At 34.7% G+C, this 16208-nt stretch overlaps 1 protein-coding gene across 1 annotated transcript in view; it reads left to right on the plus strand.

Annotated features, from left to right (window-relative positions):
• The window catches only part of GABRA3 (gamma-aminobutyric acid type A receptor subunit alpha3), a 254392-nt gene that overhangs the window by 105734 nt on the left and 132450 nt on the right, over positions 1-16208 (plus strand). The window contains exon 3 of the mRNA XM_057718114.1: positions 2289-2410. Coding sequence (XP_057574097.1) covers positions 2289-2410 — 122 coding nt within the window. The remainder of the gene's footprint in view (positions 1-2288; positions 2411-16208) is intronic.

Consider the following 16208-nt stretch of genomic DNA (forward strand, 5'->3'; position numbering starts at 1 on the left):
GGAAATGCAACATCAAGGAAGTTATTATTTCAGTAAGAGAGGCACAGTATATTGGCCTTATTTTCAGGAATTCTGGATCCAAATTTTAGCTTTTCCATTAACACTCAGTGTGGTTAACAATTATGTTCAGGGACTTTACGATTCCCATCTATAGATCTACCTGGAGTAGATAATCTCTGAAGCCTTTTATAGCTTGTCTATGACTCTGTGAAGATTCTACTTTTTATTCCCTTCCAGTAATCCAAGAAATGGCCTTTCATTCAATTCATAGACCTATTTCCCAGAAATCAAATTAGGCTAACCAGGGTCAAGATTCCCCACAGTGAGAGTAAAGGGAAAATGAGAAAGAGGTTTTCACAACATCAGCTGAGCTCCCACAGCCTCTCTCCCCACAGCCCATGTAAGATGGATTGAGAATATTGGTGATTAAGTCAAATGTGAGCCAAGACCGACAGGGTGTCTGTACTCATCTCTTCAGCATATTGATGTCAGTTTGTTAGCTCCGCACTATAGTTTTCCTTCTTTCTTCCCCCTTCCAAATGAGGTATCTGTATCACTTCTGGTACTCTTCACTAAACCAGCCAATCATCTCTAGTCTTCACTAGTTTCCAGTGCCTCATGGCCAAAGCTTTCCTTATGGCTTTGGCTGATGTGGGTGCCAATATTTTGTTGTGACTATTTACATTTGAATTCTGCATTTGAGTCCATAAACTATTATTTTAAAAAAGAGAAAACAAACTTTGAATACTTCTAGATATTAAGCATTAAGTCTGGAAATTTTAATATATTATTTAATATTAATACAACATATCTGTGAAGTTAATTTTAAAGATGAGAAAGCTATTACTAGAGGTGTTATGTGACTTGCTTAAGGTCCCTCAACTAATAAATTCAAATTTATGTCTCCAGATTTTTTAAGCCTAGTTCCCTTTTTCATTCCACATGTGTCTATTTTATCATTTGATTCTCTCAGCACACCAGTAAGGAGGGGAGAGATTACTCACCTTGTTTTACCTTTTATTCTGCTCTCTTTTTTTTTTCTATAGGCACATAGTTGATGCTCATTAAAGATGCATTGAACAATTGTGTGAATTGAATTAGGTTTATGAACTAAGAAAACTGGGGTTCAAAATGACTTTTCAAACTTTATCAGGTAGGGAGTGACAGTTTGGAGTGAGGACTATTCAATTCAGATGACCCTACTATTCTGATGGGAAGACATATTGACTGCCTCTCAAGATTTCTTCTCAACTGTTATCCTATGTCTTTTATTGCCCTGATTAACTGGATGCTAGGAATACTTATTATATATCTATTAATGGCAACCTTCTGGGTTCAAAGTAAGAATGGGTAAAACTGACACTTACAGGACTGTAATTTGCTTAATGGTCTACTCCAAATCACGAATACAGCTGGCACTAGGATGTAGGATTCCTGACTTCTAGTTTATTACTTGATTCTACATCATGCTTCTTGATCCTTGGCAACAGCCATTTCCTTCACAATATTCCTCTTTCCCATAAACTACCCAGGGCCTTTCTTTATTTCTAGTCCCGTCAAACCACACCAAGCTTCTCATCATAAAGTGAAAGCATTAGTCACAGTTCCAGCCTGATTAGGTGATTAGTAAAGTGCCTACTGCTTGGAAAGTCTTGCAGAAGGCATCCACACTGGATAAGCAGGAGGTAGCTGAGGGTCTCTAGAAAATCAGAAAATTTGGATTTGAAAATTTGCTAGCAATACAACTATGGGCAAATTTGGTGTCCTTTCTGAGCTTATTTCCCCATATGTGAAATGAGAGAGATTAGGGAATCTCTTAAGAGTTCTGGTAGCTTTAACATTTAACGGACTGCTATTGCTTTGTTGCCCTATCTCCATAGGGTGAGAGATAGGTAGGTCACATGCAATTCAAGGGTCTTTCTGGCTCTGTTGTTCTGTGAACCTATGTTTCTCTAGGCTAGAAGAGGTGTAAGTTAACAACATTTTCCTTTTTTTCTTTTGAGACCCTTTTGTTCATGAAACAAAATGAAATAAAATTTATGCCAGGTATTATTCCCACAGACATCCTGTCCAAGATTTCTACTGGTGTTTCTCCACTGCTTGGTTGGGGCTGGACCATATGTTTGGTAAAGCTCATGGCAAAGTGCTCCCTGGTTTGGTTGCGGTACAAAGCTATTTAATTGGCCCAGTCTACTGATTGACATTTTCTTGAATTAAAGTGTTTAGACATGTAATTGTTTGCTATTAAGAACTATTATTTTGTGTCTCTTTTTCTTCCACTGCCTCAGACTGTCTCCAAAGCATGCTCCAGATATTCCTGATGACAGCACCGACAACATCACTATTTTCACCAGAATCTTGGATCGTCTTCTGGATGGCTATGACAACCGGCTGAGACCTGGGCTTGGAGGTCAGTTATTGTTTCGAGTTCTTCTTGGCAATTGTCATCTAAAAAGATTCTTAAAGATTCTTACCTTCAATAGTGTATTGATCAATGAGGTTAGTGTAAAGCTGAGTTTCTTCCCTCTGAGCACTGGAAACTAGTTCTAATCCTTCATTTCAATGGTCAATCTCTCTGGTCTGGTTTTGGAAGGCTCTAGATTTCACTTAGGTAAATGCATATAGGGTATTAAACCACAACATTTGGCTACATCCATTTCTGATAGTAAAATACCAGTCCCTGCCTGGATGGCAGGTGTGTCCAAGGAACAGCTGGGAAACATGTCTTTGTTCTAAAAACCCGGAGCACATATCAGCCTTATATTCCAAAGAGGAGAAATCTGATGGCTAGATGGGATCTCAATTTAGTATGATCAGCAATGTGATTACAATAAAGTAAATGCATCATAATACCTCATGGGCCATATTGAAAGAGCAAATATGCCAATTTATATATGTTTAATTTTTTTCCTGAACAATTTGAGAATTAGATGCAGATATCATAACTCTTTATCCTTAAATACTTAAGTATTTTCTTAGAACAAAGAAGTTGCTTTATAAAATTACAATGAAATTATAAATTCAGAAAATGTGACCTGACATAATGCTATTTTCTAATCTGTAGTCCCTATTCGACTTTTGCCAATCATCTACATTTATTATATGACATTCTATTGTAAGAAAACCCTTTCCTTCTCTTTAATTAGGTAACTATCAGCATGAACTGGATTCTTATTTTATTTAATAAATTTTAATCCATTAATATTATTTATTATTATCTACTTTGATTAGAATTTTTGCTCATAATTTCCCATTTTGCTTAGTGGGAGTCTATTCAAGCTGACTCTTGATATGTTCTTATTTTCTGAGCACTTTTTGACTTTATGTCATAACAATATATTCCAGACTTAAGTTGTACTCTCCCTTTTTCGGCCTTATAATCAATCATTTTTTCCAGGAAGAAATGGGATCTTTTTGTGTGGGAAATTATATTTAAAATCCAACTTCTGTGTGCTAGGTATTTTCATTGCTACTGGGTATCACTGCTTCTAGGACATTTCAGTGGACAGAGTTGAAAAAATAGAAAATTACATATATACATATACACACACCTGTATATATTCATATATATACATATATACAGATATGTGTATAAATGTAGACATATATGTGTATGTGCATGAGTAATGCATTTATATTGATATCACTAATTCCAATCTAACAAAGCATTCTTCATTGATTTACTAGTTTGCTTAATTCTACAATATACATAAAATAGTGTTGGAATTACTATACCTATACTACTATAATAAACTCACTGATTAAGTAAAGTTAAAGATATGTTTCCATGGTCTTTTTTTCTTGGTGTTGTTTGTTTTTAGATGAAAGCTATATGGCTCTTGCTTTGGTATAAATAATACATTGGAGCAGGACAGTATTGGAGGAAGAGGAGACTGGTTACAAATTGATTTCAGTTGTCCAGGATGAAGGTGATGACTGTGGGAATGTACAGAATTTGGTGACTGATTCAATTATGGGATTGGGGGAAAGGGAGGAAAAAATGATAACATCTAGGTTCCTGGCTTAGTTGACTGAGTGGTATCATTTCATAAAATAAGGAACATTGGAGGAGGAATAGTAGTATTTTGTTTTATTCTGTTTCTTTTGGAGTTTGACTGGAACAAACAAGGTAGGGGAAGGAGGTGGAAATTAGTTAGTTGTGGACATGTAGAGTTTGAGTACCCATGAAAAACATGCATGGAGCCTTTTGCTCTGGCTGATATGGAGTAACAGGAACTAGATTTATCTTCTTAAAAAACAACTAAGAAATGAACAAATATAGTATATAGTAGTTATCAGAAACTGAACAAAGTCAGCACAGGACAGTGATTCTTGAAAGCAGGGAAACAAACAAGCTGAGCCCTGTGATTATACCAGCTTACTGCCTCAATTAATTTCAGGCTGCAGCATAGGGAAGGAGAAGCCACATAGGGCCTGGTGGACTCCCTCAGTTGATGAGAAAGAGTTTTGAATTTGGGGTGGCCAAGATGATTAAAATTTGGAGAGCAGGGAAGAAGTGTGAACTGCATAGAGAAGAGAGAGTTATGTAGAGAGAAAGATCCAGAAATCTGTAGAGAATTTTCCTCAAGCTTTCAGATAAGTACCACTTAGCTCATGCATATAAGGAAACAGGCCAAGGTTGAGGAAGGGACCATTGGACTACAGAACATGGAATAACAGGGTTGGGAATAACTTGTGTTCCCACCAACTAGAGTGGAAAAACTTGTGACATATGGGGTTGGGGTAGGGTATTCAGAAGAATATGGCTTCAGTGGCATGGCAAAATCATCCCCAAACAAAGGCTGTTCTGATCCCACCTAACAAAGCTTAAAAGCAAGCTTCAAAAGTAAATATCAAACTGTTTTCAGGTAACTTAACATTATATCAGAACAAAGTTTAAGAATATTTACAGCAATACAAAAAATACCTAGTATCTCACAAGGTGAAATATACAATGGCTGGTATCTAGTCAAAAATTACCAGATATGCAAAGAAGCAAGAAAACACAATCCAAAAAGGCAGAATAATCAATTAATAAAAACAGATGCATAAATGACACAGATGAAAGAATTAGTAGATAAATATATTAAAACAGATATGTCTAAATTGCATATGTTCAAAAGTAGAGAAAAATATGAGCATGTTGAGTAGAGACATGTAAGTTTAAAAAATTGAATTTTCTAGATATAAAAAGCACAATATCTGGACTGGAGAACTCGAGGTTTGGGGGGGCGGGGGGTGAATGGGAAGCTGAGATGAAGCGAGAGAGTAGCACAGACATATATATAATACCAACCGTAAAATAGATAGCCAGTGGGAAGTTGTTGTATAACAAAGGGAGTCCAACTCGAGGATGGAAGATGCCTTAGAGGACTGGGACGGGGAGGGTGGGGGGGACTCGAGGGAGGGTGGGGGGGGAGTCGAGGGAGGGAGGGAATACGGGGATATGTGTATAAAAACAGATGATTGAACTTGGTGTACCCCCCAAAAAATAAAAAAAAAATTAAAAATTAAAAAAGCACAATATCTGAGGTGAAATATATACTAGATGGAATTAACAGCAGATTAGACACCGAGGAAGAAAAGATTAATGAGCTTGAAGACATAGTGATAGTAACTAGCAAAAATGAAACACAGAGGGAAAAAAAGACTGAAAAAGTAAACAAGACATCAGTGCACTGTGGGATAGCCTCAAGTGGCCTAATATAATTGTAACTGAATTATCTGAAGAGAGGAGCAGTAAATGTCTCTGAAGAAAAGTTAGTCAAAAAATATTCTAAATTTAATGACAATTATAATCTGCCCAAACCAAATTCAACAAATAAGAAAGATGAAGAAAATTACACCAAGGGAAATTATCAAATTGCTTAGAACTAGTGATAAAGAGAAAATCTTGAAAGCAAACATAATGAAACAGAACATTTATATACACAGGGAAAATTTTAGAAAGACAGCAGTCTTCTTGTCAAAAACAGGGAAGCAAGGAGGTAGTTAGCAACAGCTTTAAAATACTAAAAATGTCAATCTAGAATTCTGTACGAGAGATAATATATTTTAAAAATATAGGTAAAATAAACACATTTTCAAACATGTAGAAGCTAAAAAATTCATCACCAGCAGATCTGTACTGCAAGAAATGTTAAGGGAAATGTGTCAGGCAGAAGGAAAATGATGTTAAATAGAAATATGGATCTATAGGATTTCCCTGGTGGTCCAGTGGTTAAGACTCCAGACTCCCAATGCAGGAGGCCTGGGTTCAATCCCTGGTCAGGGAACTAAGATCCCACATGCTGCAACTAAGTGCCTGCATGCTGCATCTTGCAACTTAAAGATCCCACATGCAGCAATGAAGATCCTGCATGCTGCAACTAAGACCTGGCACAGCCAAATAAATAAATAAAATTAAAAAAGAAACATGGATCTATAAAAAGGAAGGAAAAGCAACTATGTGGGTAAACATAGTCTCTTTTTTTTCTAAATATCTTTTAAGTAATAAATAACTACTTAAAGCAAAACTAATAACATTGTATTGTGTGGCTTGTAAAATATATACATGAAGAAAATGTATGAGAACAATAGCACAAAGTCCAAAAGATGAAATGGAAATATACTGCACATGATGTGATATGATATTATTACTTGTAGGTAGATTGTAATAAATTAAGAATGTGCACTGTAGAACTTAAAAATTATAGCTAATAAAACAAGAAACTTTGCAAAACAGATAATAAAAACAATAGAAAGGCAGAAAAAGATTAAAAAAGTAACAATAGGGCTTCCTAGATGGCGCAGTGGTTAAGAATCTGCCTGCCAATGCAGGGGACATAGGTTCGATCCCTGCTCCAGGAAGATCCCACATGCCACGGAGCAACTAAGCCCATGTGCCACAAAACAAAAAAAAAGAAAAAAGAAAAAAAGTAACAATAGATGAAACATGTGGAAAACCAATAACAACCATATCAATCATCACATTAAATATAAATAATCTAAACATCTATTTTAAAAGGCAGAGATGGTCAAAATGGACAAAAAGAAAGACCCAAAATTGTATCTCTGAGAGAAACCCACTTTAAAGTAAGACAGAGAAAGACAAATATATGATATTGCTTATGTATGGAATCTTAAAAAAATGATACAAATGAACTTATTTACAAAATAGAGACAGACTCACAGACTTAGAGAACAAATTTACGGTTACCAGGGGGTAAGGGTGGGGAAGAGGGATAGATTGGGAGTTTGGGATTGACACGTACACACTGCTGTATTTAAAATAGATAACTAACAAGGATCTACTGTACAGCACAGGGAACTCTGCTCAATATTCTGCAATAACCTAAATGGGAAAAGAATTTGAAAAAGAATAGATACATGTATATGTATAACTGAATCACCTTGCTGTACACCTGAAACTAACACAACATTGTTAATCAACTATACTCCAACATAAAGAAAGAGAAAGAAAAGAGTACATAACAATCCTAAATATTTATGCACCTAATCATAGACATGAAGCAAAGACAGGAAACTGAAAGGAGAAGGAGATGATCTATAATTATAGTTAGAGAGTTTAACACTCCTCTCTCAGTAAACAATATAACAAGTAGACATAACATAAGTAAAGGTCGCAGAAAGAAGAATCATACTGTCAACCAACTTGACTTAATTGTCATTTATAGAATGCTGCAACAAACAGCAGATTACACATTCTTTTCAAGTGAACCTACAATATTTACCAACTTAGACCACATTCTGTGTTGTAAAAATATTAAAAGAATTCACAATATACCAAGTATGTTCCCTGGCCAAAAGGAATAAAATTAGAAATTAAAAACATATATCTGGAAAATTTCCAAGTACTTGGGAACTAAATAATATACCTCTAAATAAACTATAAGTCAAAGAAGAACTCAAAAGGAAAGTTTAAAACTTTTTCAATTAAACAAAATTAAAAACATGGTATAAAGTAGTAGTCAATTAAACTTATAATACTAGATAGCTATGTTAGAAAAGACTAACCTCAAATCAAAGCCCCATGCCTGGGGTTGATAGCATCCCCAGGTCTCCACAGCTTGCCTTTTCCAGCATGGACCACTGCCCAATGAGCCAGATCAAGGACACTTGAGGCCACAGTAATCTCAGCAGTGCCATGCCTAAGTTAGAGTCTAGATTCCATGAGTGGGGGCTGGGAGGATGACAGAATTTCCTCTCTCTCAGCCAAACTTGCCCAGAACTTAGCCACAGCAATAGGTAGCTTGCTATAGGATGAGAAATACTGGCATCGTGCCCCTCCCAGGAATATGACCCTCCAAATGGGAGCTAGGGGAAGAGAGAACCCTGTGTTCTTTCTGGGCTGCACCAGTCTGGAGTAGAGTTTCCTTCAGACTGAGTTGGGGAGGAGGAGGGTGGGAAAAGTTCTTATTTTAAATATTCTGGACTCTTGATTTCCTTACTGAGTTTTAGTAGTTTTTCTTTCATAAATAATTTACTTTTCTTTTGTTGTATGCACTTAAAACTGTTTTCAGAAACTTTAAATGGTTGTTTTTAAAATACATTTCACATTTATGTCATAGAGTGTTCTGCCTATGTTTTCATCTAAGAGTTTTATAGTGTCTGGCCTTACATTTAGGTCTTTGGTTCATTTTGAGTTTATTTTTGTGTATGGTGTTAGGGGATGTTCTAATTTCATTCTTTTACATGTAGTTGTCCAGTTTTCCCAGCACCACTTATTGAAGAGGCTATCATTTCTCCATTGTATATTCTTGTCTCCTTTGTCAAAGATAAGCTGACCACATGTGTGTGGGTTTATCTCTGGACTTCATATCCTGTTCCATTGATCTATATTTCTGTTTTTCTGCCAGTACCATACTGTCTTGATTACTGTAGCTTTGTAGTATAGTCTGAAGCCAGGGAGCCTGCTTCCTCCAGCTCCATTTCTCCTTCTCAAGAATGCTTTGGCTATTCAGGGTCTTTTGTGTTTTCACATAAATTGTACAATTTTTTGTTCTAGTTCTGTGAAAAATGCCATTTGTAATTTCATTGGGATTGCATTGAATCTGTAGATTGTGTTGAGTAGTATAATCATTTTCATGATATTCATTCTTCTAATCCAAGAATGTGGTATATTTCTACATCTGTTTGTGTCATCTTTGATTTCTTTCATCAGTGTCTTATAATTTTCTGCATACAGGTCTTTTGCCTTCTTAGGTAAGTTTATTCCTAGGTATTTTATTCTTTTTGTTGCAATGGTAAATGGGAGTGTTTCCTTAATTTCTCTTTCTGATTTTTCATTGTTAGTGTATAGGAATGCAAGAGATTTTTGTGCATTAATTTTGTATCCTGCTACTTTACCAAATTCTTTGATTAACTCCAGTAGTTTTCTGGTAGCATTTTTAGGGTTTTCTATATATAGTATCATATCATCTGCAAACAGTGACAGTTTTACCTCTTCTTTTCCAATTTGGATTCCTTTTATTTGTTTTTCTTCTCTGATTGCTGTGGCTAAAACTTCCAAAACTATGTTAAATAATAGTGGTGAGAGTGGGCACCCTTGTCTTCTTCCTGATCTTAGAAGAAATGCTTTCAGATTTTCACCATTGAGGATGATGTTGGATGTGGGTTTGTCATATATGGCCTTTATTATGTTGAGGTAGGTTCCCTCTATGCCCACTTTCTGGAGAGTTTTTATCATAAATGGGTGTTGAATTCTGTCAAAAGATTTTTCTGCATCTATTGAGATTATCATATGGTTTCTATCCTTCAATTTGTATCCTTTTTGACCCACCTCCTAGAGTAAAGAAAATAAAAACAAAAATAAACAAATGGGACCTAATGAAACTTAAAAGTTTTTGTGCTGCGAAGGAAACCATAAATATGATGAAAAGACAACCCTCAGAATGGGAGAAAATATTTGCAAATGAAGCAATTGACAAAGGTTTAATCTCCAAAATATACAAGCAGCCCATGCAGCTTAATATCAAAAAAGCAAACAACCCCATCCAAAAATGGGCAGAAGACCTAAATAGGCATTTCTCCAAAGAAGACATATGGATAGCCAAGAGGCACATGAAAAGCTGCTCAACATCACTAATTCTGAGAGAAATGCAAATCAAAACTACAATGAGGTATCACCTCACACCAGCTAGAATGGGCATCATCAGAAAATCTACAAACAGTAAATGCTGGAGAGGGTGTGGAGAAAAGGGAACGCTCTTGCACTGTTGGTGGGAATGTAAATTGATACAGCCACTATGGAGAACCATATGGAGGTTGCTTGAAAAACTAAAAATAGAGTTACCATATGACCCAGCAATCCCACTGCTGGGCATATACCCAGAGAACACCATAATTCAAAAAGACACATGCACTCCAATGTTCATTGCAGTGCTATTTACAATAGCCAGGACATGGAAACTACCTAAATGTCCATCAACAGATGAATGGATAAAGAAGATGTGGTACATATATACAATGGAATATTACTCAGCTGTAAAAAGCAATGAAACTGGGACATTTGTACAGACATGGATGGGCCTAGAGACTGTCATACAGAGTGAAGATGAGTCAGAAAGAGAAAAACAAATATATTAACATATATATGTAGACTATAGAGAAATGGTAAAAATAAACGCTGATGCTACATATAAACAGTCAAAGTAGATAATTAAATACAGTTAATTCATAAAAAAAAAAACGAGCAGAAGGCCTAAATAGACATTTCTGCAAAGAAGACATACAGATGGCCAATAAACACATGAAAAGATGTTCAACATCACTAATCATTATAGAAATGCAAATCAAAACTACAATGAGGTATCATCTCACACCAGTCAGAATGGCCATCATCAAAAAATCTAGGAATAATAAATGCTGGAGTGGCCGTGGAGAAAAGCGAACCTTCCTGCACTGTTGGTGGGAATGTAAAGTGATAGAGCCACTATGGAAAACAGTATGGAGATTCCTTAAAAAACTAAAAATGGAACTACCATATGACCCAGCAGTCCCACTACTGGGCGTATACCCTGAGAAAGCCATAATTCAAAAAGATACATGCACCCCAGTGTTCATTGCAGCACTATTTACAATAGGCAAGACATGGAAATGTCCATTAATAGATGAATGGATAAATTAGATGTAGCACATATATACAATGGAATATTACTCAGCCATAAATAGGAATGAAGTTGAGTTATTTGTAGTGAGGTGGATGGACCTAGAGTTTGTCATACATAATGAAGTAACTCAGAAAGAAAAACAAATACCATATGCTAATGCATAAAAAATGGTACTGATTAACTTAGTAGCAGGGCAGAATAAATACACAAATGTAGAGAACAGACTTGAGGACATTGGGGAGGGGGAGGAGAAGCTGGGGTAAAGTGCGAGAGTAGCATTGATATTTATACACTACCAATTGTCAAATAGATGGCTAGTGGGAAGCAACTGCATAATCAACTCGATGATGGGTGATGACCTAGAGTGGTGGGATAGGGAGGGTGGAAGAGAGGCTCAAGGGGGAGGGGATAGGAGGATATATGTATAAATACAGCTGATTCACTTTGTTGTACAGTGGGAACTAGCACAACAGTGTGAAGCAATTACACTCCAATAAACATCTAGGAAAAAAAATACATTTCACAAATTTCACTAGGAGCAGGTCTGCAGAGCTTGTCTTGCTTTCATGCCAGAAATGAAATTTCTAGTAACTTTTTTTTTAAGATTTCATCAGATTATATGCCTAGATGATTGTCATATGAGAAGAAAGTTTTACTTGTTCTTGTGCAATATGGATGCACTGGTTTTTCTTTTTCTTGTTTTAGTGCACTGACTAGACCTCACATATAGTGTTGAACAGAAAGGATGAAAGCAGACACCCAGTGCCTTGTTTTTTACATTATGGAGAAAGCTTCCAGTCTTTCACCATCAAGTATGATATTAGGTGTAAGTTTTTCTTAGATGCATTTTATCAAGTTCAGAAAGTTCTCGTCTAGTCTGGTTTTGAAAATTTTTAATAAGAATGAATAATGCAATTTTTCAAATGCCTTGCTGTATCTACTGAGTTGATTATATGGCTTTTTTTTTATCTTGTTCATATGGTGAATTACATTAATTGATTTTCAAATATTTAAACCAACCTTCATTTTCATGATAAATGCCACATATATTAATTACTTTATATTAATGATAGGTTTGAGATCTGGTAGTATAAGTCCTCTGACTTTGTGCTTCTTAAAGATTCTCTTGGCTATTTCTGGCCCTTTGCATTTCTAGATAAAGTTTAGAATCAGCTTATCTTTTTCTAATAAAATCTGGGATTGACCTTGCTTTGAGTCTGTAGGTTAACTTGAAGAATTTAAAAACTCTGTATAATACTAAACCTTCTAAATGATAAACATGATATATTTCTCCATTCATTTTGTTCTCTTTTAATTTCTCTCAATAATGTTTTGGCATTTTCATTTTAGAGGTCTTGCATATTTTTGATTGATCAATGCCTTGAGATCTGATTTTTATTTTTAAATTTTGTTACAGCTGTATAGAAATATGATTGGTTTTATATTTGCCTTTCTATCCAGAGACCTTGTTGTATATTGACTTATTGCTTTTAACAGTTTGTCTATTGTTTCTTTTACATTTTCTACATATATATTTATATCATTTAGGTTCATTTAGGTTTTTAATGCAGGACTGCACAAATTCCTTGATATGTTAATGCTAATTATGACTATATAGGATGCAGTTTTAGTATGTAGTCTTTTGTGACCATGGGACTTTTCTCCCCGCAAAACACCTATTAAGATCTCAGTTGGAATGTAAATAACCCACAGACCAGACTGGGAAATGCTGCTTTGGAGACCTCTCTGGTTTATTAATATCCAACCTAAAGTGTGCTTTCAAGAAGTGAATAAAGTACTCTAGGTATGTTCTAGTTACCTCACAGTAAAATGGGGACTAATGTAACCTAAAAGAGAATTAGCCTACTTGGTGATGACATTACCCTGTTGGATTACTTTGAGCTTTTTAATCCAGTAAAATCCACCAGATCTTTTTCTCATAACTATTGACCAGCCAATTGTCTCAATCCAGTGTACTATGGTATTTATTTTTGAACATTAATGCATGATTTTTCCTATTTATCCTTATTAAATTTCATTCTATATGTTTCGCTCTAATCGTTTCAACCCACATAAAACTTCTGAAATCCTAAGAGTTCAATGTATTTACTATCGTTTTTAGCTTAATACTATCTCCATACTTGAATCAGCATGCTTATTATGTTTTTAGATTTTATTGAGGTATAATTAAGAAATAAAATTGTAAGATTTAGGTATACAACATGATGGTTTTATATGCATATACATTGAGAAAGGATACCCATCAACAAGTCAACACATCCATTACCTCATGTATTTGTCTCTTTTTTTTGGGGGGGGAGAGGTGAGAATATTAAATTCTATCCTCTTAATAAATGTCTTTTTTTATTATGTGAAGAAACTTTTTAAAAATTGGATTATAGCCAATTTATAATATTGTATTAGCTTCAGGTATACCAAATCATGATTCAATATTTTTATAGATTACATTCCATTTAGTTATTGTAAAATATTGGGTTTATTCCCTGTGCTGTACAATATATCCTTATAGTTTTTTTTTTTTATTTTTACATAGTAGCTTCTACTTCTTAATCCCCTGCCCCATCTTGCTGTTTCCCCCTTCCCTCTCCCCACTGGTAACCACTTGTTCTCTGTATCTCAGAGTCTGTTTCTATTTTGTTATATATATTGGTTTCTTGTATTTTTTTTTTTTTAGATTCCATGTATAGTGATAACATAGACGATTTGTCTCTATCTGACTTACTTCACTAAGCATAATGCCTTCCAGGTCCATCCATGTTGTTGCAAACAGAAAAAGTTCATTCTGTTTTATGGCTGAGTAGTAATCCAGTGTGTGTGTGTGTGTCTGTGTGTGTGTGTCTGTGTGTATTGTGTATACATATATATACACATACCACATCTTCTTTATCTAGTTATCTGTTGATGGACACTTAGGTTACTTCCATATATTGGCTATTGTAAATAATGCTGTTATGAACCTTGGGGTGCATGTTTCTTCTCAAATCAGTATTTTCGCTTTCTAAGGGTATATAACAAGGAGTGGAATTGCTGGATCATATAGTTGTTCTATTTTTAGGTTGTTTTTTTTTTTTTTTTTTGAGGAACCTCCATACTGTTTTCCACAGTAGCTATACCAATTTAAATTCCCACCAACAGTGTAAGAGAGTTCCCATTCATGCACGTCCTTGTAAACATTTGTTAATTGTGGTCTTTTTGATAGTAGCCATTCTGACAGGTGTGAAATGAAATCTCATTGTGGTTTTGATTTGCATTTCTCTTATGATTAGCAATGTTGAGCATCTTTTCAAGTGCCTGTTGGTATCTGTATGTCTTCTTTGGGAAAATGTCTATTCAGATCGTCTGCCCATTTTATAATTGAGGTTTTTTTTTTGTTGTTTTTTTTTTTTTTTTGATACTGAGTGTTTAAGAGCCGTTTGTATATTTGTGATATTAACCACTTATTGGTCATATAATTTGCAAATATTTTCTGCCATTCAATAACCTGTCTTTCATTTTGTTAATTGTTTCCTTTGCTGTGCTAAAGATTTAAAATTTAATTAGGTCCCATTTATTAAGTTTTGCTTTTGCTTCTTTTGCCTGAGGAGGCAGACCCAAAAAATACTGTTACAATTTGTGTCAAAGACTATTCTGCCTATATTCTCTTCTGAAAGTTTTATGGTTCAGGTGCTACATTTAGGTCTTTAACTCACTTCAGGTTTATTCTTGTATATCGTTTGAGAAAAATGTTCTAATGTCATTCTTTTACATGTTTCTATCCAGTTTTCCCAGAACCACTTATTGAAGAGACTTTATTTTCCCCAATGCATATTTTTGCCTCCTTGGTCATAGACTAATTGACCCTAAGTGTGTGGTTTTATTTCTCAACTCCCTATTCTATTCCATTGGTCTATTTGTCTGTTTTTGTACCAGTGCCATACTGTTGTGTTTACTGTAGCTTTGAGTATAGTTTGAAGTCAGGGAGCATGATACCTCCAGCTTTGTTCTTTGTTATCAAGATTGCTTTGGCTATTCAGGGTCTTTTGGTGTTCTATATAAATTTTAGGATTATTTGTTCCAGTTTGGGTATTCTGATAGAAATTGCATTAAGTCTATAGATTGTTTTGGGTAGCATGGATATTTTAGCAATATTAATTATTCTAATCCATGATCATGGGATATCTTTTCTTTCCTTTGTATCATCTTCAGTTTTCTTCATCAGTGTTTTATAGGTTTCAAAGTAGAGGTCTTTCACCTCCTTGGTTGTTTGTTTGTTTGTTTGTTTGTTTATTTATTTAGGTATTTTTGATATGATTTTATTTTTTTTAAATTTTATTTATTTATTATTTTTGGGGGGGTACACCAAGTTCAATTGATGTGATTTTAAAGGGGATTATTTTCTTGCTTTCTTTTTCTGATAGTTTATTATTATAAAAGTGACAAATTTGTTTATTAATCTTGTATCCTGCAAATTTACTGAATAAATTTATTGGTTCTAATATATTTCTTTGGTGGAGACATTCACGTTTTCTATGTATAGTATCATGTCATCTGCAAATAGTGACAGTTTCATATCTTGGCTTCCAACTTGGATACCTTTTATTTTTTTTCTTGTGTGGTTGCTAGGACTTCCAATACTATGTTAAATAGAAGTGGTGAGAGTAGATATCCTTGTCATGTTCCTGAGTTTAAAGGAAAAGCTTTCAGTTGAGCATGACATTAGCTATGGGTTTGTCATAAGTGGCCTTTATTATATTGAGATATGTTCCCTCTATACGAACTTTGATGAGAGTTTTTAGCATGAATAGATGTTAAATTTTGTCAAATGCTATTGCTGCATCTATTGAGATATGGTCATATGATTTTTATCATTTGTTTTATTTTTGTGGTATATCATATTGATTGATTTATGGATATTGACTCATCCTTATATCCCTGGAATAAATCACACTTGATCATGGTGTGTGATCCTTTTTATGTATTGTTGAATTTGGTTTGCTAATATTTTGTTGAGGATGTTTGCATCTATATTCATCAGAGATATGGGCCTGTAATTTTCTTTTTTTGTAGTGTTACATGATAATGGTGGCCTCATATAAT

The sequence above is a fragment of the Hippopotamus amphibius genome, chromosome X (genome assembly GCF_030028045.1).
Source record: "Hippopotamus amphibius kiboko isolate mHipAmp2 chromosome X, mHipAmp2.hap2, whole genome shotgun sequence".
Lineage (NCBI taxonomy): Eukaryota > Metazoa > Chordata > Mammalia > Artiodactyla > Hippopotamidae > Hippopotamus > Hippopotamus amphibius.